General features: G+C 36.1%; 1 protein-coding gene across 4 annotated transcripts in view; it reads left to right on the forward strand.

The window, feature by feature from the left end:
• TTC7B (tetratricopeptide repeat domain 7B) overlaps positions 1-26,785 on the forward strand; it is a 140,500-nt gene that overhangs the window by 70,426 nt on the left and 43,289 nt on the right. For 3 of the 4 annotated variants that reach the window (XM_075029985.1, XM_075029987.1, XM_075029986.1), the window contains exons 14-18: positions 1,511-1,583; positions 2,856-3,016; positions 18,553-18,669; positions 22,886-22,983; positions 26,473-26,637. In XM_075029985.1, coding sequence (XP_074886086.1) covers positions 1,511-1,583; positions 2,856-3,016; positions 18,553-18,669; positions 22,886-22,983; positions 26,473-26,637 — 614 coding nt within the window. The remainder of the gene's footprint in view (positions 1-1,510; positions 1,584-2,855; positions 3,017-18,552; positions 18,670-22,885; positions 22,984-26,472; positions 26,638-26,785) is intronic. The other variant, XM_075029988.1, reaches the window with a different exon arrangement.

Genomic DNA, 26,785 nt, shown 5'->3' on the forward strand with positions numbered 1-26,785 from the left:
AAAAAGGACTGGTCCCAGACCCTGTTAGGCTTTATATTTTACTCTAATCTCCAATTTAGAGGAGAAGTTAACAAAATATGAAACTGACCCCTGATAACTTAAATTACTTTGATACATGTTGGGTGTAGTTGCTAAACTAATGAACCTGTCTCTGGACTTGAGAAGACAGAAATGCACAAGTCAGATGCAGAATGTTCCCTTTGTAGTTGTAATGGATTAAAGGTCAATTTTGTTGCTCCCTCCCATGGAGACAGCTCATTAGATGTTCTGACGATTATTACACATCCCATTTCTAAGCAAGCCTTGATTAAAAGGATGCAACAAATATAAATAAAAAAATAATTCCAGGCTTGCTGCCCAGTATTTACTATGCGTTATTTTAGGGTACAGCCATAAATTTTTCTTTTTCTTTATGCTCAAGCATCCCGCCAAAAAAAACAGCTTATCTTGCAGCAGAAAGATTGTATTGCAGGGGAAAATAATAGTGTATTACAAGAACATCTTCCGTAGGATAAGTGTCAAAAAGAACAAGACAAAGTGTGTGCATTTGACCAAAACGTTAAAAACAAACAAATTCAAAAAAAGGTGGAAAAAAGTTATTTGTTTTAGTAATTGGGGTTACTTGCAACAGCAGTAGTTACAAATATTTTACGAGAGAATAATCACAAAACACTGCTGCTATTGGGCAGTTCAACATTTCTGTGGACAAAAGTTATATTTATAAAAAGATCATCAGAATAAACTTCTTCACCTGAACTTCAAACGTAGGTTCATGGTGAATCAGATCTTATGCTGCCTTTTGCTATAATGCTATGATAAAGAAGCTGTCTGGCCTACATTTCTTTCACATTGCTATGTAGCAAGGTGCTATGCTAACTTAATCTCAATGGAACTCAAGCCAAGAGGTAACTGGCTTTCTAAGAGACTTAGTGTGCTGGACTGAAAATGTGCTTATATTTTGGGAGTCTGAAGAATGAACAAAACTCTGATCTACTTTGCTGCTACTCTTCCTCTTTGAGTTCTGTGATTCAAAACCATCCTGGTCAGGGTTGGTGCGATTGCTTGTTGTGCAGATGACATAATTCTTCTCTTTTGAAGGCATGTTGTTTTGGGGGATTATTTTTTTTCTCATTTTTCTATAAGAAAACTCTGCTTAATGAATTTTTATTACAACTGGTTTTAGATAATTACATCTGGTGTTTGTTTAGGAGTATATTTTAATTGGAGAATCATTATGTATTGCTCATTTTTAAGATTTATACTGAAATTATGTAATTGATTTCTATTAAAAATTACTCTCTAATGACCCAAAGTGTTTCCTTTAAATCAAGGGTGATTGAGAAGTATGAGAAGTCACTGGAATGAACACCACTTATATAAAAATATGAGCTTATGTGTAGTGAAGAGATCTGAATATGGATACGTGAATATATATGTGTTTGCGTGTATGTCTAACCTGTATTAACAGGAAAAATTCACTGATTTTCTGTTTTGTTTCTTTGTTTTTAAGGGCTCACAGTTTGTCTCCAACAGATCATCTGGCAGCATTTTACTTGGCATTGCAGCTTGCCATATCCAGACAGGTTAGTTGTGTTTTAAAAGTGCAGCCTCACACTGTCATATGAAGATTAGAATTTTTATCTGTTTATAGATACAGATGAAGATTTCTTCAATAAAACCCTGGTTTTCCTTGTGCATATATGCATATATATGGAAAAACAACCCCAAAATACTCTCTCTGAACACCTTCAGTCTTGTACCCTTCTCCAGACTTCTGCCACAGTATTTCCAGCTCTAGGATCAGAAATAAGACATTCAGTTTATTTGTTTCAGCATTTATGTTGCTGGATGGAGGGGGGGGGGGGGAAGTCAATTTTTACCCTGTTTTTACCTATTATGTGTAATCTCTGCTCAGACTGGTTATCTGGAGGGTGGGACTCTTGAATCTAGTCTTCAGTGATCTTGACAGTGCTTAAATCTTGAGTATCTGCTACTTGTAGGAGGTTTGGTTGTTGCGAACAAAATTACAGAAATGTGTTTAAGACAACTGGAAAATATTTTAAAGCTATAAAAGAGATCATAGCTAAGTCCAACTTGTACAGCTGTTATGATTAAGGGATTTAGGATTCTACCATATATCACATGAATTTGGATAGTGTGGAGCTGCTTTGTATATGTCATGATAAGCCTTCTCCTGTCATGTTTGTTTTAGGAAGGAGTTTTGAACACAGCAGTTTACATCTCTAGGTGACTGTTTTTCATTGCTAATGAGTAGCAGAGACATTGGACTACGTCACATTAGAGCAGAATGGATTGTCACTTTAATAGCACAAAGTATTTTTCAGTAGCAGGCTATAACTCTGTACTTCTAAATTCCAAACTTCTCATGTTGCTTAATTAAATTTCCGATTTTTAACATTTAGCGTACTTATTTTGAGCAGAAGCACATGCAGCTGAGGAGATCATGAAATTCCACATGAAGAAAAGTTACTGTTGTAGTCTAGCTGTACATTTTAGTTAATGTATTACAATTAAAATATTTTCAAAATCATATAGTAATACAACCAATACTTGAAAAGGAATAATAAGTGAATATTTTAAAGGGCTGAAGGGAACTGTTTTATTAAAACATATATCTCATTTTCCAGAGTTAATATATTATTTAATTTTTACTGTTCACTGTAGAGCATCAGGTCCATTTTAAACTTCTGACTAGTAACTTAGAGGAGTCTATAGAATTCTACATGGTATCCAGGTGAACATTTTGAAAATTTTATGGACATGCAATCAAGTAGTAGGCAAAACTTCTAATAGTGGTGCTTTCTTTTTCTGCCTTTTTTTTTTTTTTTAATCAGATACCAGAAGCTTTGGGTTATGTTCGTCAGGCTCTGCAACTACAAGGAGATGATGCCAACTCTCTTCATCTCCTTGCACTCTTGCTATCAGCCCAGAAACACTATCATGATGCTTTGAATATCATTGATATGGCCTTGAGTGAATATCCAGAAAATTTTATGTGAGTGAATGTCATGTTTGCTTTCTACGCTTTCTCTCATATTTATTTTTCTTAGATTCTCATCTCATTCATTTCAAGAGGAGATGGATTTTTGAAGATTGGTCTGGGTTTTTTTCCAACAGTCTTTCCCCCTGCCCATTTAATGCAAGTCTGCTTTTTATTAAAGGCTTGTTAAATAATTTTGATCAAGGATTTGCTTTCGAAAGGAAGGCTAGAGCTGGATAGTTGATCTTATTTTGGTTTTTTCCACAACTCTTTGTTTAGGTAATTTCTCCCTGTTGCATGCTTTAGAGTATTTTTCTGTCTCCTGTTTTTATACAATATTCTAAGAAGGATAAACAGGACTTTACTATTAGCTAGGATAGATTAATCCCATCCTACAGATAACTCTATGCATATTATATGGAATCTATTCTGTAAAGTACATCATAACAGAGAATCTCCTCTTTTGCCTGTATAATAACCAGTCAACTGAAGTTGGCTGATGAATAACTAAATAAGTTAACAGGGAGGAAACATGTTTGGTAGATGCTCTCATGTTGTTGAAGAAAAAAATCATTCTTTGTGGTTATTCTTCATGCTAAGTATATCTTAAAATACATTTGGATTTTGTACTTTTGTAAGCTATTTATTTATTTATTTTCTTATGAAAATCTAAGGAAGTGCTTTGCAGTGAAATATCTCAGGGACAGCTTCTATTAACTTCCAATGTTCCATTCTGATGCTTTACCAACAGTCACCACGGTTGTGATCCATAGTATTACAAATATCCTAAATGCTTATTTAGAAAATTTTTTGAAGTATCTCAATCTTAACTTTTAAATGACTGGCCTGTAACATAAGTTGTTACTCTATCAACCTACCAGAAAAATATGATTTCTTTAAGAATTATTAGTTTGAAAATAAAGATTATAGTGTTTTTCCTTCCTGTTCCTTGACATTTCATGCCTTCTGTTGGCTGTTTATATAAGGTACTGTTGCCTTTTTCCTTATAGATCTGACCAGGACCTCTGTTGATATCACCTCTCCTCAGAACTTCTGTGGCTTGCAGCCACTTCTGTGCAACTGCTTTTGTGGCCTTTTGCTGTTTCTCACTTCCTAGTTTATCCACACGTGTATAACTTGTCTCTCTTCTTATCAGGGGCTTCCACACATGCTTCGTGATTTCAGAACTATCTAGCAGTTCCTCTCCCAAACCTGTCTCTGCTTCCCTTAGGTCTGAGGGACTGGTCAATAAGTCATGGTTTGAGAGACAATTGAAGTATCAGCTACCTAATTTTATACCCTGTTATTGTTAAATATGTTCAAAGCACCATAATCTGTCATCTTCTGTCCTTGTTTCATCTTCTGCCACTTAGTGGCAATGTAAATGACAAAGAAGCTGCTATCTCTCTCAGAATAGAAATAGTCTAGAAGAAATATTTCTGAAACTGCAGTTCTCCCTATTGTAATAAGAGAACAAAGGATCATTCAGTAAAATGTTTAAAGTTACTCTTGTGAGCATTCAAAAGGTATTTATGGGTTTTTCAATATTATGGTTCATGGCCTTTCAGTACTTGTTTATAACTGCATCTTGTGGTTAAACATGTTGCCTGAGTTGTTTTAAAAAGTATTGATCTTTCTATTAATGTATGTATATATATTAATCATATGGGTCATAATAGTCATTCTATAAATTGTTAGTCCTGTTGTATAATACAAACACCGTGGTGATACAGTGTACTATGTTACAACCTACTGATACAGATCAGGGAATTTGAGAGGAGTATCTTGGCAGTAGAAATTACCATCAGATGTGGCAACAATTGCTGAAGAATCCAAGGTGAAACACAGCTATATGTATCTCTAGACAATCTTTTAGAGTCTTGTTTTTAATGCTGTTAAGTTACTTCTGGTTCCCAGAGAAGTAAGGATATGATTGAGATTCCTTGTGTGCTCTCTGCAATTAATAGTGACAGCCAGACAGACGCATCTGGTCAATAATATAAATTTGGATTGATGCCTTCATGTAACTGGGTTATTTTTCAAGGATTTATCAGGAAAACCTCAAGTTTACAATCTGTTCTTGCATAGTATATCTGGTGCTCTTGAAATGGTTGACAACATGTATGCGCATATATATAAAATATAAAACACAAGTGCTTAGTGTATCATTGATTCCATTTTCTTCTTCTGCAACTTCTGTAAACAATACAATCTCACGGTACTTCCTAGCAGACTGGCAAGAGATCCTCTTGTGTTCCTCTAAGGCTTGCTAATTTTTAGATATACTGAAACATTTGATTATTTGCCTATGGTACTTTATTGGCTTTTGAGAACACTTCAAATATCATCATGTGTTACGTTTTACCTTTCAGTTACATCTGCAATCCCAGTAAGCTAGACAATACAAGAGTTTTCTTGGTATTCTCTGCTTTTCTGTTAGAATCCATTACCTCAGTGTTATGCAAAATGATACTTTGGTGGCTTTGCAGCATAATAAATGTCTGTACTTGGAAAATAGTAAAGTAAAACACAGGGCTTGTGATTTATGCTATTTCTTACTTCTTTTTTTGTTATTCTTATCTGCATACCTCTGTATGCTGTAATTGCATTGCTGCACTGAGTGCTGTCCTGCCCTGTTAACAGCTGTATGTCCTTTTTGTTTTGCTTTTCTTCGAAAAGAATCTAATTTTTTAGAAGTTTATAATACCTCATCTTTGTAAAATGCCAGAGGTTGCAAGGAAGTCATAGAATACACTGCAAGTCATGCTGAGAAGTGGATACTTTCCAGCAGTCTTCTGTTGTAATCAATTAGTATGTTGTCTGTCAGTTTTTAACATTTGAAAATCTGATGCATTCCTAGAATTCATGTTCAATATTTAAGGCATATGGCCAGCATACTTTCATATCTTAAATTAGTGTTAACCTTCGTGCACTGTAAAGCTAGAAAGTTGCTGAACAAACATGGCCAATCAGGTAATGATTGCCCCATGCACCTCTAGGTCAGTAAGTAGAAAGAAATTCCTCAGAGCCAAAGAATTCTATCCTATCATTATCTAAAGGAGTGGAAGGAATGAGCCAACATCACATTGTGCTGTTAGCAGCGAGGTATAGCTTTTTCTTTGAATAGAGAGTTGATTGTTCTTCCTTTGTCCATTACATTGGCGGCATAAATAGGCAATCTGCTCTGAGACCTTAAGGGGTATTGGAAAAACTATTGGTGAAAATCTAAGAAACCTCTAAAAGTGAAATAGGTACTTAGTAATGCTTTCCAAAAATAATCAAAATGCAAAATATTTGCTGAATATCTATACCACTATCAGTTCAAACTTTTTGTAAGCTTAAAATGCTATGTCGTAACCACTCTACTTATAAACATTAACTGTGTTTTTCAGAGCAATACAATCAATCTACTTTTAAATGCTAGCTAATCTTTGAAGCCTCCTAAAATCTGAGAGTGCTTTGATCCAGGGACAAAAAGGTCTCTAGACAAAAGATTACTGAGCAGGTTATGATTACTGAAAAGATTATGAATACTCTGCTTTGGTGAGATGGGTGGGAGCAAGGTGCCAGCACCAAAAAATCTGAATAGTTAGTCTCAGTCAGGTCCTACTGGATCTGAATTCATCTAAAGTTACACTGTTTTTCCCCACCTTTCATTAGACAACTTGTCCCTGTAGTAGAAATGTGAAGTTCAGTTATTCCCCAGCTTGACAGGATTTGAACTCACAGATGATGCAGCTCAGAGTCCTAACCATCAAACTATGTGGGAGACTGGGTGAGACGATTCATTTCTCCTCTTGAAACAGAAGCAGGGACATGCTGCCCTGAACGCAAAGAGAGTAGGCAGGAGGAAGCCACAATATATCCTAAATTACTAGAGCACTTAACCGTGAGGGAGGCTTGAGATCTTAGCTGCTTGGGTTTTCCTTGAATTTTATTTATTTTAATGCAATGATTGCCTACTCTGAATGTATGAGCATTCCCAGAGGTGTGCATTATAGTCTGAAGGTGTATTCAAGGTGATGCAAGGTAATGGTGGTTGTGTTGCATTGGTTCATACTGGGCTTGTATATCTTGTTCAGTATATATAGTACAGTTACATGTGCAATTACCTGAGGAGCCTTATTTACAAACTCCTTTCCATGACTCTTTCCTGTCTTTTTATCTGCTTGTTGCAAGGAATCTGTATGTTAGTGGTCTTTTGAATGATATGAAATCTTGAAACAGCTCTTCTATCTGCTTCTGCTTCAGTGTTAGTCAAAAGGAGATTCTCAGTCAAGGGAGACAGAGTTAGGTTTCTTACTTAAATACTTGTGATATTGTTTTCTTAATCTTAGCTGTTCGGGGTTCCCTCATTATTTCAAGTGTTGGGGTATTTAAAGATGATTATAGTGCCTCAAATGAGTGTAATTAGGCAAAATAAATAATAAATATTAATTGCTAATTTTATGCTGAAAATTGAACTGCAATGGATAGCAGCTGACAAGCTTTTAAAGTAGCAGAAGTAGGGAACAGCAGATGGGTTATTTGAGGAGTGCAAGCATGTTATTTTAATGTTAAGTACACTCAAAAAGGAAAGACATATGGTAACAGGTTTGAAGACAACTGAAGACTAAGTTCACAGTTTAAACATTTACATTTGTTGAAGTGTGATGGAAATTTTTTTTTTCTTCCAAGAATATTTCACAGAAGCATCAGGCCAATATGTCACTCCTGAAAACTATTAAATCCTTTCCTTCCTGACCCTCAAGGGCTCTTTTTGAGCTACAGTACACTTCCCAGAATCACAGAGCCTTTATACATTCCTCTCAGTTCATTGATTAACAAACTTGTTTCCTTCTGGGAGCTGTCCAGGTGGGCGTAACAGAAGAGCTGGTTGGTACATGCAGTGTATGATGATACATACACTGATGTTTTGTGGGACAGCGATGTATTTATCAATTAAAGGGAATAGGCTATGCTATTCTGTTTTCCCAAAGTCAGCTGAAGTTGTACTACGGTGTGTGGTGCTGGTTAAACTTGCACTTTTTTTTTTTTCCTTGGTAAATAGAGCACTGGGAATTATTTGAGGAAAGGGCAGAAATACACGATTGGACAAGAAGCAGTGATCTGTTAGGCTTGCCAAAATCATGTCTTTCAGGTTGGTGTATATGTTCTTGTCAATGTTGGACAACATGCTTTTTCAAATGCATTCCATTTTGATCCTGTCTGTCTTGGGAGTTAAGTGAATTTGTTCTCAGGAATGATTTTTCTGTAAGTCATGAAAGACAGTATCAGTTGTTTGTAGTTTTTTTTCATGCTGGGCTTGTCTTCCCCCTGCCCCCACCCCCCCCCACCCCCAGTGGTTGTTATGTGCTTTTACAGAATGTTCCATTAAAAAAGACATTGTTGCTAGGTAGATATTACTTTATATAACAAATTGGTCATTGGCCTCAGGGGCTTATCCCTGAATTATATTTGCTAGGCTGTAGATTCTTCTTTGAAACTTGATTGAGAGAGTCCCAGTTTGGGTCATGAGCTGGCTGCCGCAGGGTGTTTAATGCAGGAAAACAAGAAGTTTTCAAGTATAACTAATTTGTTCTGGCTTTAGTCAGAAACTATCTTCATAATAGTTTACAGATTTACATTTTCTTAAGGACATTGAGTTCATAAGATGAAATACAGTATACGTAAACTCCACCAAAAGTCACAGGGCTGACTGCTGCTTTTCCTTGCAAAGAAGCAATGCTACTGCTTTATGAAAAAAATATATGGGGAATAATATTTCAAAGGTGCAGTGGAGGCCATCCAATGCACACCAAGTATACCTATTCATGGTTTCCACAAAATTGTGTTATTTTGGGGCTTGAGGGCTGGTTTTGTTGCATCTTTTGCTTGTTTGAGAGTCAGGCTTCAAATAGCAATCTGAACTGCCTACTTTTACTTCATCTATGTTTCTAACATGTATATGGGCTTCCCACTACTGGGGATCTGTGCAACCCAAGTTGGAGGAGATTATGCTTATGATTAATGTTCGCACTATAGAATCTATCACTTTTCTTGAATCACTCGGAACAGGTTTCACATCTTTTGGGTATGTTTGGTGATTGTTTGAGAAACAGTTTAGGAGACTTTTTATTAAGTTAAATGATTTTCTGGAGTTTTTACAAAACTAGATTTGGTTGCTTGACCTCCTGTTGCCGGTGTTGGGCATCCAGTGATTCAGTCAATTGGATTTCCTGAAGGAACTTGTCATGGTTTAACCCCAGCCAGTAACTAAGCACCACACAGCCGCTCACTCACTGCCCCCCCATCCAGTGGGATGGGGGAGAAAATCGGGAAAAGAAGCAAAACCCGTGGGTTGAGATAAGAAGGGTTTAATAGAACAGAAAAGAAGAAACTAATAATAACACTAATAAAATGACAACAGTAGTAAGAAAAGGACTGGAATATACAAATGATGCGCAGGGCAATTGCTCACCACCCGCTGACCGACACCCAGCTAGTGCCTGAGCAGCGATTCCCTGCCCCCACTCCCCAGTTCCTAAACTAGATGGGACGTCCCATGGTATGGAATACCCCATTGGCCAGTTTGGGTCAGGTGCCCTGGCTGTGTCCTGTGCCAACTTCTTGTGCCCCTCCACCTTTCTCGCTGGCTGGGCATGAGAAGCTGAGAAATCCTTGACTTTAGACTAAACATTACTGAGCAACAGCAGAAAACATCAGTGTGTTATCAACATTCTTCACATACTGAACTCAAAACATAGCACTGTACCAGCTACTAGGAAGACAATTAACTCTATCCCAGCTGAAACCAGGACAGAACTGGATTGATAGAAGCAGCTGAATACCTAAGTAGACATAGCTGATAGTAACCTCTTCTCATTAATTGTGTAATTGTGCCTTGTTAGCTTGCAAATGCAGCTTGGATATTTGAGACTCATTTCTGACTGTTGACACTTTGAACAAAAATGAGAAGCAGATGTGATAAATTGGGAAAGAGTTGATAAGATTAATTGGGTTCAGGATAAGGTGAGAGAAATTGGTCGGGTAGCAATGTCACAGAAATATGAAAGAAATGGCCAGGAAATAAGATTAATTTGTGCAGTCATGCAAAAAGTTATTTCAGGGTACTTACAAATGATGATTTTTTGTGTTTTGTAATGAACGATTTATATTTATATCTTTCCTGATAATAAAACTTCCCTTGAATATTCAAAATGGAGTAGACTGTGCAAGGGTTCACTTTGCAATTGCAGCAGACACCTCTATGAATTTCTTTCTATACTTTGATTATCAAGGTGATAGAAGTGATGCACCTAAAATCACTGAATGTGTAAGTAAATCTTTTATAAAACTATATGTATTTCATATTCTGTCTAGTTTCATGTTGTCATTCTCCCTGTAGATTAAATTTTTGCAGTTGTGTCATTTTGTGTTTTGATGATCATGCAGATGTTTTGGAGTTGACTAATGTGAAGCTGTAAGCTTTCCACAGCAAGTGTTTTAAAGGGACAGCTGTCAAAACTGGATGCTCAAATGAATAGAGTTTGAAACCAGGAGGATCAATTTTTAAAACCCCTGCCCTTCTGTATATCAGAAGTTGCTAAATTTGCTTTAGTTTTTCTATTAATATAGGTTTAGCTAAAGCATACCTTCCAGAGGACATCCTATCTTGGTAAGAACACAGCAAAAACTGGAGGAACCATTGCAGTATGTGGTAGCTTGTTTGTGTTTCAGTTGCACTCTACATTAAGACTGTATTTTTGTTATTACTTTGAATTGATCCCTTATTTGTTTCCAGCCATTGGTTTTATATCATTCTTTACTAAGCACTCTGTAATACTGGTGACGTCATACTCCAATGGTAGCTTCTGTAATCAGGTCACCTCCAAATGTCCTTTCTGATAAGAATGTCACCGTACTTGCTGTCAGTAGGTCATGTTCTCTAGCCTTTCAGTTAACTGTTGCACCATAGCCAGTTTTCATCACATGTAGACAAGAACTGCAAAAAATAGTTCAGTATCATTTATCACTGCTTTATACTGAGAATCACCTGCATCATGTCTGTTGGAAAGGATTGCATTAATTATTTTAAGTGTGATTGTTTTGTTGGAGCTTATATTTAATTACCTGCTTTGCTGGCATTCTGATTTGCTTCTTGCTAAGTTATTTCTATGATGCATTTCCACATTTGAGTGCAATGGCTGTATTTGTTCATATAGCTATATGCTGGGTTTTTAAAAAGAAATCCAGCTGAGAGCTATTAAGCTGTGCTGCTGAACAAATTGTTTGGAAAGCTTCCTACTGCGATGTTCTAAGAACCTGTTCATTAGGAGAGTATATTACACGTAAATTAGAGTCCTGTTGGATTCAAGTGGAATTCCCAAGGGAAGGATCTTAAAGCAGTCAGCCCTACCTACTTTTAAAAGAAGCTACAAACTTGCAGACAGTAAACTGTTGTCAAATTCTGGACTGTGAATGAAGTAAATGCTGGGAACTCTAGGATTTCTTTTAGTTTTAACCTTTTCTTCTAAACCATTTATTTATGAGTAATTACAAGGCTCTCAGAAGGGTACTTGCTGATAATATGTACTGACTAAGAGAAACTGAATTTGCGAAGGTTTGGCTTCCTCCTACTTCTTCATTTCTTCTATGTTTCCTGTAACAGTCATCAGAAGTTTTTCCTATATATGTAATTGTTGAGTGCAAGAAGTGACTTGCTAAGACTTTATTTAGGAAAGGTGAATAGATTTAGTTTCTTTCAAATTGAATAATATTTGTTCAAACTTAATTTTATGCATTCTGCCTACTGCTTTCCCATTTTAATTACTCTGTGGGGTCTGTCAGTTAACCTGATTTAATTTACACGAGCAATTGACACTGACAGTTTGTTACAGAAATGAGATGCAACTGTATGAAATATGCATACGAATCTATGTTTTATATCAACGTAGTTATTTTTTCCGTTAAATTCAGATCATATTAAAAGAAGCCTACATTGTCTGTTAAAAAGTTTATTTTCAGACTTTAATATCCTTCTATAGCATTACATTCTGCATCACCCCCCCCCCTTTTTTTTAAATACAGAATCATGATCAGACAGACTAGTTAGTCTAAGATTTCACAAGTCCTATGTTTACACTTGGTGAGGGTTTTTTTGTGGTTCTTTTTTTTTTTAACGTAGTGCCTAGGTTTAAAACCAGATCAACTTCTTTTGAATTGTTCTAGCATTCCAGGATTTGAAGTTGTGGGATATATCATATGGGCACTTAAATGTGAAACCAAAATGAAATACTATATAACTCTACAGAGAACTGGTATTTGTCGTGTTTCTTGTATGCTGTAATAAGTAACAGGCTATCTATCAGAGTTGATTATATATAAAGTTTATTCTTCTATTTAAGCTATTGTAGAAATTAATGTGGTTGTCAGGGAGACCAAGCTATTGTTTGACACTTTCTGCGTGGCTTGTTTGTTGGTTGTTAACATGTTTATGGGACTCCCAGTATATGAATTACTTTCCTACCATCTTTTAATAATTGCTTATAATGTAAAAATACTGTTAGCTGAAGTTAGAAATGCAAACTGTTAAATTACTTAAAAAGGTTCTCTTAAAACTTACTGAGTTTACTTGAAGTAGGTTAAACATGAAACAAAGTTAGTTGTGTTTTTAATCCAGCATTGTAAACAACTGGATTTGATGCATCCTGTTACATTTTAGCTTCTTCAAAGGGGATAGCTGTTCACTGTTGTGAAGGGTATGCCATGCTTGACCTTGCTGCATACAGAGGAGTCCTTAAAGGGTTCTCAGCAAGTCTTTTGGTATGGTATGCTGAAGGACTAATATTTTTCAACACACATACCTTCAGTGTTACGCACAGCTCTGCCTTATGTTCTTCAAGCTCTGAACAACATAAATAATTTATATAATAAGAGAATAATAATGAAAGTTACTCCCAATCCTAACTGAAAATAGAGCATTCTGTTCAGTTTTGTTCAAGGTATAGGGATATGGACCCTTCAGAAGAAGTAGTCTAGTGGAATTAAAAGTTTGGTGTGGAAGGTTTCTTAGTCTGAGGGACTTTAGGGAGGTTCCTGATTACCACTGTGCTGAGTGATACTGTTCTAGCAGGCAGATCTGGTGGAAGAATTGTCATATTGCCAGATTTGAAGAAGGAATTGGGGAATAAAAGGCAGGTCTCTTCCGTGCAGTAGTGTGTGGAATACAGATATCCAGCTATGGCTGATCCAAGCTGGTCTGTTCATGTGGTGCACAGCAACATGTGAAAATTACTTATTTGATCCCAAAAGCAAAGCAGCTGGTTTTAAAATGACACCCAAGGTAAGCAATACCTGTTCACTGAAAGATCTAAGAGTTCTCAATACTAATAGTGTTACTTGTTGCATAGCAGAGCTCAGTCTTCACTACTTTGAATTTTCACTTTGTTCTACAGAATAGAAACATCCTTAATAACTTAAGCCAGTATTGGACAAATTAACTCCTTTTGATCTGCTGGCATTGCGAGAGTGTTTCTATGGAAGGGAATTGGTGGTTGTAGCACCTGAGTGTTTTCTTTCAAAAAGTGAAACAGGCTGGCTGAGAAGGAGGTGGCATAATTAAGAGAGCAATTTTATTTTGGAGATTCACAAGTTCTTAACTATGCTACAAAGTGCACTGGTTGGCTGGTAGGGAAAGCTTCAGATCATGATTTAATAGATTAGTTTGTACTGCTGAGGAAATAGAGCATTAGCAAGAACCTTGGGAGTCACAAGGGTCCATTATTACTGTTGTCGTATCTGTAATATTTTTTGTAAACTTACCAGCTGCATTTTAAGAGCAGTTAGGTTATTTGCTCTACCTCTTCTGCAGTCTATCCAAAACAAACTGTGAGGAAGCAGTCTTTTCTACAATTTCACTTAAAATCTTGAGACCTAATTTCCACCCTTAATGTTTTAATAGTCTTTATGGCCCTTATATATACTCATTTTTGTGGAAACATTATCCTCTAGATAAATTGTTCTTTTCCCTTCATGGTGCTTGTCTCATCTGTATTTATAGATAGAGTTTGTACCTCTTCTTGGCTTTTTTTTTTTTTTTTTTGCTAGACTAACTAAATGAAGTATTTTGGATACTCTGTGTCTCCAGTCAGCTGATCACCCTCGCAGCCTTTCTCTGCAGCTGCTCCAATTTGAAATTTCTCATGTGTGTGTTTTTTAACTGTTATAATGAGAATTATGTATAACATTCCAGATGTGGTCTCACTGGGGTATGTACAAAACAGCACTGTCTCTTTCTCCTTCTGCTCCAAAGAGTATGTTCCAGAATTGCATTTGCCTTCTTTTCACAGCTGTCTCACCTTGACAAACCTGGCTGTTAGGCAGCTCTGTTTTAGAGTAACTGTTACACGGTTGTTTCGTACAATCTCTTTATTAAAGTTGAACTATAACTCATTTTTCCGTTAACAATGTTATCTAATACTCCTTTCATTTTTTGTATGCTATTTTTGTATAAATTTTTTTATGTTATTAAGATTGTATATATTCATCTGTGCCTTCCCTCTTGAAAAAAACATCGGCAATGTAGTTGCTGCTCCCCAGTCATTACTGAAGTGATATTTTCTTAAAAGTTTTTACTTTAGAAAGGACAATCTTATGTGTCACTGTTTCCACAGTACTGAGAAATTGATTATTTTTGACTGCATTAGCTGTAATAATTTTTAAAGTGTTCCTAGTCTCCATTTGTCATTGTTTTCATATCTGAGACAACATAGATAAGGATTATGGTGGAGGTTGGGGGTTCATTCCTGAAATATCCTTAATCTTCATCCCGTTGTCCCTGTTTAGGATACACTTTTTTTTTTGTACTTAGGTACAAAAAAGCCTTTAAAGACTAACTTTTTTGTATAATAAACTCTTCAGGTATAGTTTAGCTTTACTTTTTACTGTATACCTAAGATGCAGCTTTCTGTGCTGATTTTTCTTTCTCTCCTCCCATCTCTCTGTCCCCTGCTATTCTTGATATGATCTCTGCATGTTCCTGATGTCTTACCTGCACAATGTTATCAATGATTGGCTTGCCAAACATCAGGTTTTACTCCTTCAACTTGAGATGTGGATCCTTAAACTTTTTACCATCTTTATGTTAAATGAGAGGCTTCTGCTGTATCTGGGATGTCTTTGCTAACCTTCGCTATCAAATTATTTGGGTGTATGCCGCTGAAATTCAAAGACCTAGTTATAAACCCATTTGGGATTTTTCATTCTTTATTTAAATAAAAATTCAGCAATACATGGATTAGGTTGCGAGCAGCTGTTTTGTAATGTCCTCATTAGTTAGTGAGAACAGTTTTGAGGTAATAGAGTCATTTGCTGCTTCAGTAGCTATTTCATAAATTTATGAGCTATTAGCTCCAAGAATAACTAAGCCTTTCAACTTAAGAGTTTGATTTGTTCTCCATTTTGTGTCTGCGTAATCAGTCTCCTAAAATGATACAATTCACTTTATTTTTATCTAATGTTAAAGTTCTGCATCCATGTCAAACACTGATGCTGGAACAAATGCCTCATTAGTCTAATGTCTTTAACAGAACCTGTTCTACCAACTTTCCTTCCCCCAAGGAATTGACCCACACAGATTTCTGTCCTTGTTATCTGTTATATTTATTCCAGTCTGACATGTCACTGACACACATTGTTCTACTCTTCATTTCTATTTTGAATATTGTCTATTCCTCCATACTCACATTCTTAGTCATGAGTGCTGTCCCACCATGCTGTGGTTACTCTGTCATGTTTTGTTCTGCACCATGTGCCAGTAATTTAAACCTCCGACTCTTGCAGACAAACACAACCAGATAATTCATGATACCCGTAAAATGTACAGCTGGTTTTTCATCATCCTATCTCTTGGTAGTTTTTATCCATTCTTCACCATTTTTAATAGTGTGAATTAAAAACATGTGTGAAAATGTCCTTGTAAAGTTTAAAATTCCCTGTGTCAGAAATGCAGGCTGTATTCCAGAAGAGTTGTTTCCATAGATGCTTGAAGCTGACCTTTCAGAAAATCCTTTTTCAGATGATCTACCTCATATTTTCTAAAACCTTCCAGGTAGTACTTTTCCTTGAGCTGCTTGTTTTATCTTGTTATCAACTCGTACCTCCAACCATATTTCAGGGGAACTTGGAAGACTTAAGTTATCTGGGAGACCTGTTTGTCACATGGTGTTCCCCCTGCCCATTGCCTCCTTCCTCTTTCTTCCCTTCCTTCCCCCATTTGTTAAGTACATGTTTAGTTGGCAGGTTTTTGTTTTGCTATTAACATTGCATCTCAGTTTTCTGAAGTGTCTTAGTTATTTTGTGATTTATAGTCAAAATATGTCTTGGACCCAGCGAAACTGCTCCTTGTGGCTTTATGAATGCAACCTTTTATATGGAAAAGATTATTTTTGGTTTAGTGTGGATAATCCCACACTAATGTACTTTTTTTTCCCCCCCGTTAGATACAATTGCCTAGCCTTTCTTTATTAGAATTATGAATATTTTTCCATCATCCTTTGTTTATTGTTTGTATTTTGGGAAACATACAACCATCCAGTCACCTTGATTGCCATGATGCATAAGAAACAGGGATTATGTTGCATATATAACAAGTGCATCCAAAAGCATCAAATTCTGATCTGCTGCTTTAACTCTTACAAGTATATTTGTGTTCTGCTGTCTTGTCCTTGAATCCTGCACTAGTAGTCCAGGTTCTTACGCTTTTGTTGCACAGAGTCCTGCTATTTTGTACACGTGTTTAAATAATTTCTTAATAATCAAATCCCCTCCCTTTCTATCTCCTGCTCAATTTTTCTTTTAGTTCTTGCATGCTGAATCTTAGTGATTTACTGACCCTGTGCCTTCTCTCTGCTACAGAATTCCTGAAAGTCTTAAATGCTCTGCTAAATGAAATATGACTTTAAATTATCTATATAGTTCCCTGTACACTCAAATCTGATTTACTGATAGGAAGAAAGCTAAACTAGTGTAACTGATTACTCTGATGCCTACATGACATCAGGTGAGACTCCATATGACCTTATTTACCTTGCTTCTCCACAGGTGTTCACTCTCTTTAACTCAGTGACCTGCTTTCTATTTCCTTCTCAGTTCCACCAACATATACATTGTACAATTAAGGTAGTGCAATTCATTTTTAGATTTACATGCTGTGTAGTTTCTGCAAAGGATGTTCAGTGGAACACTAAAGCTTTAGCTACTGTAACTTGCTGAGGCACGTGATGTCATTTCTTATTCTTGAGAAAACCCTCTGGCAGTTTGCAGTTACTATTAGCAGCCTTGAAGTTTGTATTTGGGATAAGAAAGTTCTGAGCTTTCACACATGCCCACCCTCTACACCCTTCTCAGTCTTCCCACGCAAACCATATGACCAATCATACAAATTTTTCACTTAGGATGGTTAAGGTTGCACTGAAATAAAATGCCAAAGTACACCTGGGTTTAAAACCAGAAAGTAGGCTAACAGTTTTATGTGCATACTCTTCTCCTTCTTTGTGCTCTTTAATCTTGCAATTTACTAAAAATTGCTTTTAAATTAGTATTTTTCCAGTGTAGTATACATTCCCAGATGCTGTGACTCCTATAAACGTGCATACCAATGAATTAGCTTATTTATTGTCTCATTACATTTATATTTTTTAATTATCCAGGAAGGTGTCTAAGTTAATATCTGTGGAGAACCTTCTATTGTTACATGGCATGCAAAAGGAATATGCAGTCATCATCTTATGAGGCTGTGCACTTTATTTGTCTTGCTGCCATTGGAAACGTCAACTTTGAAATCAGAATTAATTTATAGTGGCTTCCGGCAAACATGTTTGCTTCCATTATGAATAGTTTGTTGCATATTTGATGAATGATGTGCTTTCTTCAGGTTGTCACTTGCAAATGTTCAAAATGTTCAAAATTCAAGTCAAACATCAATTTTAGTGCCTGCTGCTGGCAACATAATGTAGAGTGGAGCTACATTTTCTTGTTGACCTTACCAATGCTGACTACCTCCCATGAATCTATCGGTCCAGTGGTATCTTTTTCAATATAGCCTCTTCCATTTCCTGTAGTAGAAGTCAATACTACAGGGAAATAACTTGCATCATACTGAATTATTTTCTTTTGTGAGGTATATGTTAGATAACTGTCATCTGAGCTAGTTAATGGAAAATACTTTCTCATAAAAGTAGTAAAGATTTTCCTTAGTGAAGACATCTCTTTTCAACATATGAAGTACTGTTTTTAGTGGTCCTGCTAATTTCACAAAAAACTTTTGAAAATCCTGTCAACTATTGTTTCTATCCATTTGAAAAGGCCATCTTGTAAAAAGCACTAGTACTTTGATGACATTAGATATTTGACTTTATTGTAATTACTTCATGAAACAATTATTTAAATTAACATTGTTTTTGGAGTTATGTTTTCTCCAGTTTGGTGTGATGTTGGCTATCTTTAAAATTTTTTTGCTTGAGTTGGTATATCTTTTCTTTCTCTTTTAATTTCCTTTCTCTTTTCACTAGATTACTGTTTACAAAAGTCAAATTGGAGTCCCTGTGCAGAGGCCCAGATGAAGCGCTCCTTACCTGTAAACACATGCTCCAGATTTGGAAATCCTGCTACAATCTCACTAACCCAAGGTAAGACGCTGTAGAATTCTAGGCTGCTCGGTACCTTGCTCAGTAGCCTTTCAGGGCAATGTTAGCATTAGCAGTCCTGCTTTTACTTGGTCTGGTATTTTGTATGAACAAACTAATCCTCTGGGAATCTGGAGACTGAAGTGCAAAGATACCAGCTGATTGACATGCAGAAACTGTCCAGAGTTCTGTGAAGTAATGTATGCCAAAGCTAATAAACTGCAGTGATGAGGACTGATTACAGAGATTGGGTAACTGCCATTCTCCTTGATGGGGCTCAATGTACTGGTATTGTCTTGATTCCCCCCTCCCCCCCCCCCCCCCGATCTGGGTTATAGAGCCTTCTATATTGGCTAGAGGAGAGATTGCTGTAGTGGAAATTTAGTTCAAGGACTTTAACTAAATAAAATGAAGGAGGACTAGATGTTAGTTAAGAACATAGAAACATTAGAGGTCATATGGGTAAATATGATGTGCTTGCAAAGACAGCATGGCTTTTTTTTTAAAGGGAGGTCTTGCTTATGAACCTATTTAGGTTCTTAGAGGCATTAACAAGTATTTGGATAAGTTGATACAATCCTATTTGGGTTTCCAAAATGCTTCTTTGAAGGTCCTTTGCCATATAGGTTTAGATAAGCCATGAAATAAACGGGAAGGCCACTTTGCAGAAATCCATGCTGGTACTATTCAACACGTTTATCAAGTACCTGGAGAAGAGGACAAGCAGAATCTCCTGCTATCTGGTTGTTTGAAGGGTTGACAGTTTCTGGAGAACAGATGCTGCAGCAGAAGAGCTTTGTACCAGGTGGCATCGGATACCTGTATAGCAGTATGATGAACATTATCTGTTCAGTTTTTGCTCTTACTTTGTTTGATCTCAGTTATGTAAACACATGCATCTCTTTAAGAAGATTGACAGAGTTGGCTTAATGGCCAAAGAGGGGAAATTGCGTCTCTCCTTAGCGAGCTAGTGAGCAGTTCAGAGCAGGAAGGTTTGGAGAGTGTGGCAGGAAAAGCCTGGGAAGGGATACGAGTCCGTCACAGCGTCCTGAGAGAGACTCCGGTACTGCGCTGGGGAGCAGGGAGCAGGACTTGGGGATTATAGACAGTAAGTACGTCAGCAACCAGAAAGGTTTGAGCAGAATTATTTTTAACTCAAAGTCACTGAACTAGCAGCAGGGAGCCGGGAGAGAATTTCTCTTCTAACTTAGTGGGTGGTGGTTTATTTTAGTTGGCTGTTTGTATGTGTGGGGAGCGGGGTTTAAGAGTTTATTGTCAGACTGCTGTGCAGAATAGTTACCATTTCTATGTAAGCTTAATTTCAGTGAGGCTTTGCATGTACTCCAGCACAACTTTTCACCTTCCATCTCTGCTGTTGTATCCTCTACACTGATCAGGGCTCTAATCATGGCTTGTCATTACTTTTTTATTGTTGTGCTAAGAGCTACTGTGCCATGTTAAATACACATTAAGTAATAATGCTTCCTTCAGACATCAGCAGTGACTGTGAAAACTTACTCTTGGCTGTGTTAGCTTCAGACAGCAGTTTGCTATCTCACATGTGTCACCATTCTTCTTCAAGAACATCTAAGTAGAAAAATTAGTGAGGATTACTTTGCATCTGGTAGTTTTTACTGCTTTTTTATCTTGACATTGAAAGCTTTTCTTGAAGTTCTGGTTTATGGCAACAAATTAAAATCAAATTAGGAATGGAATGGACAGGAGCTGTGGATAAGCGTCATGATGGAAGGAGAAAGATTTCCCAAATCACACATTCAGAATTACATTAAACAGTGAATATGGATAGCAAGCTGTAACCTTTCTTTGGATGGTCTGAGTGAAATTTAAGGACTGAATACCTTCATATGCTATTACGGTGATCCAGATCTGTCTGACTGGGATAACAATTGTCACTTCAGACCTGAAACGTGACTGGGAAGTTCTCTGTTGATTCAACTGCACTCCAGATGTACTGAAGAATGATGATGCAGGATTGTTGTGAAAAGTTAAATTTTCCAGCCTCTGTAGTTTTAACACACACTTCATTTTGTTTTAAAGCACCGTTTGAAAATTATGTCTCCCACTGGAAATAATTGAAGCTCTATTTTTTTAATACTTCTTTAAGCCAATAATAAAAGGTCTTTTAATCATTTGAAACCTTTTTTAGAATGTTGTTTTTCAAATATTTAAATATCCTTTATGCTTATTTGAAACATTTTTTCCTATTCTAATTTAGACTGAAAACTGATTTTGATGTATCATTTTGCAAATGAGATAACTCACTTTTTTTATAAGCTTGTGTTTTATGTTAAATAATTCTTCTTGCAATTAATCAGATTTTGTGGGGTACAGTTGGGTTCAATGTCCTCAGTAATCTTAATAATGAAATAAGTTACGTATAACTAGATATACCACACAAAGTCAGGGCTGAGTGCAACACTGTGCCTTACCTTTGTTCAGCTGATTTAGAACAATTTTCTTTTGTCTTTAATTGGCATACAGACACTTTCCTCATGAGATGGTTAATATGAATTTAAAACTTATTTTGTGGTTCAACGCTTAGAAGGTTTAAATGTTTATCTTTAGCCTGCTGCTTGAAGTTCATTAGAAAATAGTTCAGTTCTTTTCCAGTTCTTAGTTTGCATTAGGAAAACAGAACAAACCACAATGCCAGTGCTGTGCTTTGAAGATACTTATGCTAGGCCTGGCTCTACTTGTCAGCAACATTTGGCATGTCATTGCTTGTGGGTTGAGGAAGTAATTAATACAGCGGTTACCAGAAAATATGCACCAACTGATGTAACAACTATAGCTGATAGTGTGTGTCCCAGAAAGTTCCCTTCTGTTTCCTGTGGATTTCTATAATGGCATCATTTTGTAAGGAAATCAGTCATGCAATAATGTTAGGGTAATGCAGAACTTTATTTATACCATTTTAGTAACATCTGTACAAAGAGAGGAAGTTGTTTCACTGGTTTTTGAAGTGTGCAATTATAGAGTTGCTGAAAGGCTTCTTGCCATTCTCTCAGTTCAAATTCAGGAGGAGGGGATTTTAAAATTAAGGCAAATGGAAAGATGTACTGAATTCCAGCCTTGCAGTTTAGATTGAAGTTTCTCAGGCTTTACTTTTAGCTAGGAATTTTGTGGAGTTTTTTCTCTTCAGTGAAAATCAGACAAAACTTTAGCTAAGTTGGGCTAATAGGCCATTTGCTTTAAAGTTTAATTATTTTTAAGTTTGTGGGGTGCTTTTTTTTAAACGAGGTTTTTAAAAGAGTATTGATAGTGAATAGTACCAGACTTGCAATCCTAAGAATGAAATTACTGTATCAACTGTAGAATGTTAAAGAAGGAGTGCACTTATGTGCTTCCTCACACTTTTCTGTCAATATGTCTCAATACTTGCCTCATCTTAAGGAGAAGGAGCACTTAGTTCTTCAGACCCTGTTCTTCTGCTGAATCTTTAAGAGTAGTTCTAGGAGGAATTAGTTTTCCAGCGAGTATGTCAACAAGAAGCCTGAGGGACAGATACTGAGTTATAACTGAAGTAGAAATTAAGTGCATTTGTCCACAGGAGCCATCAGTGAAAACTGCTGCTACTGCTTATGCTCCTGAGGTGTTGGAAGAGTTCAGAATGTTCCTACTGCCCTATTATGATCCAGTTCAACATTAGGCAGTTAATATGTGTGTGTGTGTGTGTTAAAACAAAAACCCCCCAAACTCCAGAGATAAAAGTGATGCCTTTTATATGTGAAATGTAGTTATGGTATCTTTATAACGTCTTTACCTAAAATTAGGTGTCCTGAGTTTAGTGTTTCTCTTCAGTCTGGGGAAAAGTGTGGATTTTCAAACTTAGATCTGCCATCTTGGCTTTGTGTGAGAGCTGTACCTCATATTATATAAAAGCTTAATGTACAATAAATCCCTTCTGTAAAGCTGTTAGCTATGAATCGAATTAGAAGACTGTATTCCCTTTGTGGCTGTATTAATTGTGAAAACAGAATTGCTGAAGTAAATATGGATTTAGTTTTGCTTAGCTTAATTCTGTTTTAATGCAGCTGGCATAATGCACTGTGAGTGGTTAGTGGTGCTTGGTACTAAATTTGTTCATAGCAAGAACTTTTATAGCAGGAACCTTTGTGGGAGGAGGGCAGCATACAACTTGTATCTCAGTATATAATTTTATATTTTAATAGCTTGCAATTTCTATACTTCATTACAGTGATTCCGGACGTGGGAGCAGCCTGTTAGACAGAGCTATTGCTGATAGACGACAGCTTAATACAATTACATTACCAGATTTCAGTGATCCTGAAACAGGTAAGAACTGCGTTTGAACAATAAAATAGGTAAAATGGTCTGGCCATAGCTAGATTTTGCATTAGTTTTTTTGTTTTATTTTGCTAAATGAAATCATATTTTCATTGTTGTCATGTAAGTGGAAATAGACATTGTGCAATATAAGTTTTTTTTTCTTTTTTATTTGTGAAACACTTGCTGACCACATTCCCTATAAATTAAAATACCTACAGTGTGGATCTTGCTGAGCTTAGAGGTATCTTCTTATGCAAGGGCTAAAAATTAGTATGCTGAACTAGCCTATTTGCCAAAGTCTTATGCTTTTCTGTCCATCCAGTATTTGCAAGTATTTTCTTTTTAAAAGGTAAATCAGAAAAATTTCAGAAAACTTTTAATCTCAAAAAAACTGCATTGTTGCTAATTAAATTAATTGAAATCTCTAATATATTAAAATTTAATTGCATGGGTGGGTTGGCTTATTGTAGACATAGCTTTGACATTATAAGCAAAATTTATTTATTACAGATAATATATACTGTGATATTTTGATACACATATCAAAAATGTGGTACACAGGTACACTACATAAAAGCTAAGATTGTTACATGTCAGTAAATAGTTACAACATGTAATTTGCCTATTTTAATATGTTCAGCTACCAGAATGCAAATTGATATGCCTTAAAACTCATATAGCCAAAAAGCAGGTGAGCCATGCATCCTGTGAAAATTGCAGAAGGAATTACCATGATGATGCTAGTTCCAAAAACATTTACAGTATGTTACTTGCATTCTAAATATTGAGAGTTTTCTGTTTCCTGGGTTTTATCTCAAAACTGTATCATGCTTTTCCTGGCACTTTTCAGATGTGAATTTCTGCTTAATCGCACTTTGACACAAACCGCTTATGGGAAAGTTTGCCAGCCTATGAATTAGAATACACTGACCCATAAATTAAGATACATTGAAATCTGTAATGTATCTCTTTGTTTAACATCAGAATTGTGCACTAGGGAAAAATCCAATTTAGATACTTAACTTCTGAAAGTTAAAGTTGGATTGAATGTTCACTCAGTTTTGAAATAATGTAAGTAAACAGAAAATGTTCTGTGCTTGCTATGGTGGCAAACAGTTTTGATTACAAAGATCAGGTCACCTGATTTCAAAGAATTGCAATGTGATATGGTCTGAAGTATGGCATAATTTAGCTTGCTGCCCCTAATGCAGAATTTTCTGTCTTGTATTCGTATAATTAAAACGAATAAGATAACATTATATTATTCTGTAGTGATCATTCTGTATTTTAGTCTAGCTCATTGTTTCATTCTAAGGACATAACTAGATTTTAAAGGTTTCATATACATATATAGATAGACATAGATATAGATAATTTATTTTATGCCTTCAACAAAGTGCTTTTTGGGGTGCTGGTGTGGGAGGGGGTTTTGTGGTTAGTTGTGGGGTTTTGTTTTTCCCCCATGGGGACACAGAGCTCTTGATCTACATCTTCGGGGTGTCCTATTTTATATCTGCTACACTTGAGAGCATAATGAATTGCTGCTTTTTAAGGACTGCATATTCCTCAACCCTTTTAAGTACCTCATCCAAAACAGTGAGATTTCAAGAAGCTTGCCCCAGATTCAAATCCTGCAGCCAATATCTTGATTGGAAAACCGGATCTATATATATATGTCTGATTTTTCTAGAAGTTCTAATTAGTCATCTTTTCTGAATCTCAGCTGTGTTGTTAGAGCTTATCTCTATTGTCAAGGAGAACAAGATGGGAAATTAAAAATATGGGGTCCCTTTCTGATTATTTTTCTTATAAAAGGTAATTGTGGAGGATGAGTTGGGGGGGGTCTCTTTTTCTATTTTTAAGGGGGGTTGGGGTTGGGTTTTGGGTTTGATTTTTTTTTTTAATTGTTAATTTTAGCAGAAGAAACCTTGTTGCAATACCAGTACTCAAATTCTGGTAAGGACTAGAGCTTTGTTATCCACTGTTTTCTATACAGTATTATACATATAAAAGCTCCATATCCGAGTTTTGTCCAAAATTCTTCATCCAGAAGTTTATGTAAAAATTTTGCAGAAATTAAAAGGTTATGGTACTATAACAATAGATGAAGTCAAGCTTGTCATAGTGTTTGAGTGAGAAAACTTTAAGCAGACTGTGAAAAAAACATTGTTCATAAATGGTAGATGATAGAAACAATAGATGGTCAAGATGTTAGACCTTTATAGGCTGAAAGAGCTCATGCGAATTCTGTGGAACCCCAGTGTTTAGAAATGCAGAAAAAATTTGACCTTTAAATAAGTAAACAAATGTTAAAATAGGGGTATGCAGGAAACATATTGCGGAAAATCCTCTTAGGACAGAAATGTTCACTCCTCTCCTCTTTATACAGTATAATGCTACCATGTGTATACATTTATGTGTGTGTATACACATGAACATTTGGAAATTTTCCCCTTCCTAACTTTGCTTGCCACCTGTGATGGTGATCCTCTTTGTCTGTCTGCTCTGAGTTCGGGCAATTTGAGTACCAAGAAATGAGAGCTAAAAGTCAAATCTGAAGTCTTGCATACTTGGAACGTCAATTTTAAAATCCTTAAAAAAAAATACATCTAGCTGTAATGGGTGTAAAACATTCTTTTTCTCAGATGTATCAATTACACAGAAGTTGAAATTGGGGGAAAAAAAAGGTCTTAAAACCCAGTTTTATATAAAGCACTTACCAATCCTATAATCAGAAATTATTAAATGTTTCAAGTTTATATTTGTGTAATCTTTGAAGTATCAGAAGAGTGTATTATGGATTTCTTACAAGGCTAGACTGTTAATTCTAAGGCCCTGATCAATAGCTGTGGCAAATCTACTTTAAGTTTGCCTTCTATTTCAGCTGGTTTGCTATGAGTGGCAAGCACCCATGTTTGTTTATGTTGATGAAGGAATTAAATATGGAGAGGAAAAAAAAGTTCTGATGAATCAATCACTGAAGTAAAATCTCACAGGGAGGCATGCACATTTCATATCCAATGATAGATATGCATATGCAAATCACGTGAGACTCAACTGGCTATTTTGGTTAAGGTAAATTGCACTCAATCTTTTTAAAAACGGATTATTCAATTTTTTCTGTATTCATTGCAGTCCACTGAGTTTATCATAGGAAGAAACGATAGTAGCTGAGTTTTAAACTTTGATCTTTATTTCCCCTTAAATATATTCTACAAATTTATGCATTAGAACATAGGGGAAAAAATAATCTTTAATTTGTTTTTTTAATTTAGTTTAGTATGGAAGGAGAGTACCTATGAGTATGGGGGGGGTTATGTTGCTTTCAGAAGAAGTGGTATTTATTTTATGTAGAAGCCATTTCCATCTTACTGAATGGTGAAATAAATGCTTTGCATTTTTTGGCATCCATGAGTCCATTAAACCCTGTTGGATCTTTTTTCTTTCCTGCTTCCCCCCCCTCCCCCTTATCATTCTCTTTGTTTCGCTTTTTAGCCTCTGATACTTCCTCATCTTCTCTCTCAAGAACAGAGTCTCCTCTCCAACTGTTTGTATCTTCTCATCTTCCTCATCCTCATCCTAAACCAGATACCTTTGTCTGGCCCCATGCAGCCTCTCCATACTGTGACCAAGTTCCTGAGCCCCGTACACCTTCTCACTGTAAATTGGCTTTCTATTCCTGATGGGCGTGTTAGTTTGTGCTGTATTTTTCTGATAATCTTCATAACTGATAAACCATGTTTAAACAGTTTAAGTTTCAACAGTGTGGGTGAAAACTGGTCTTTTGGGTGTTCATTAAATACTGAAT

This window comes from Buteo buteo, chromosome 6 (assembly GCF_964188355.1).
Source record: "Buteo buteo chromosome 6, bButBut1.hap1.1, whole genome shotgun sequence".
NCBI classification, from domain to species: domain Eukaryota; kingdom Metazoa; phylum Chordata; class Aves; order Accipitriformes; family Accipitridae; genus Buteo; species Buteo buteo.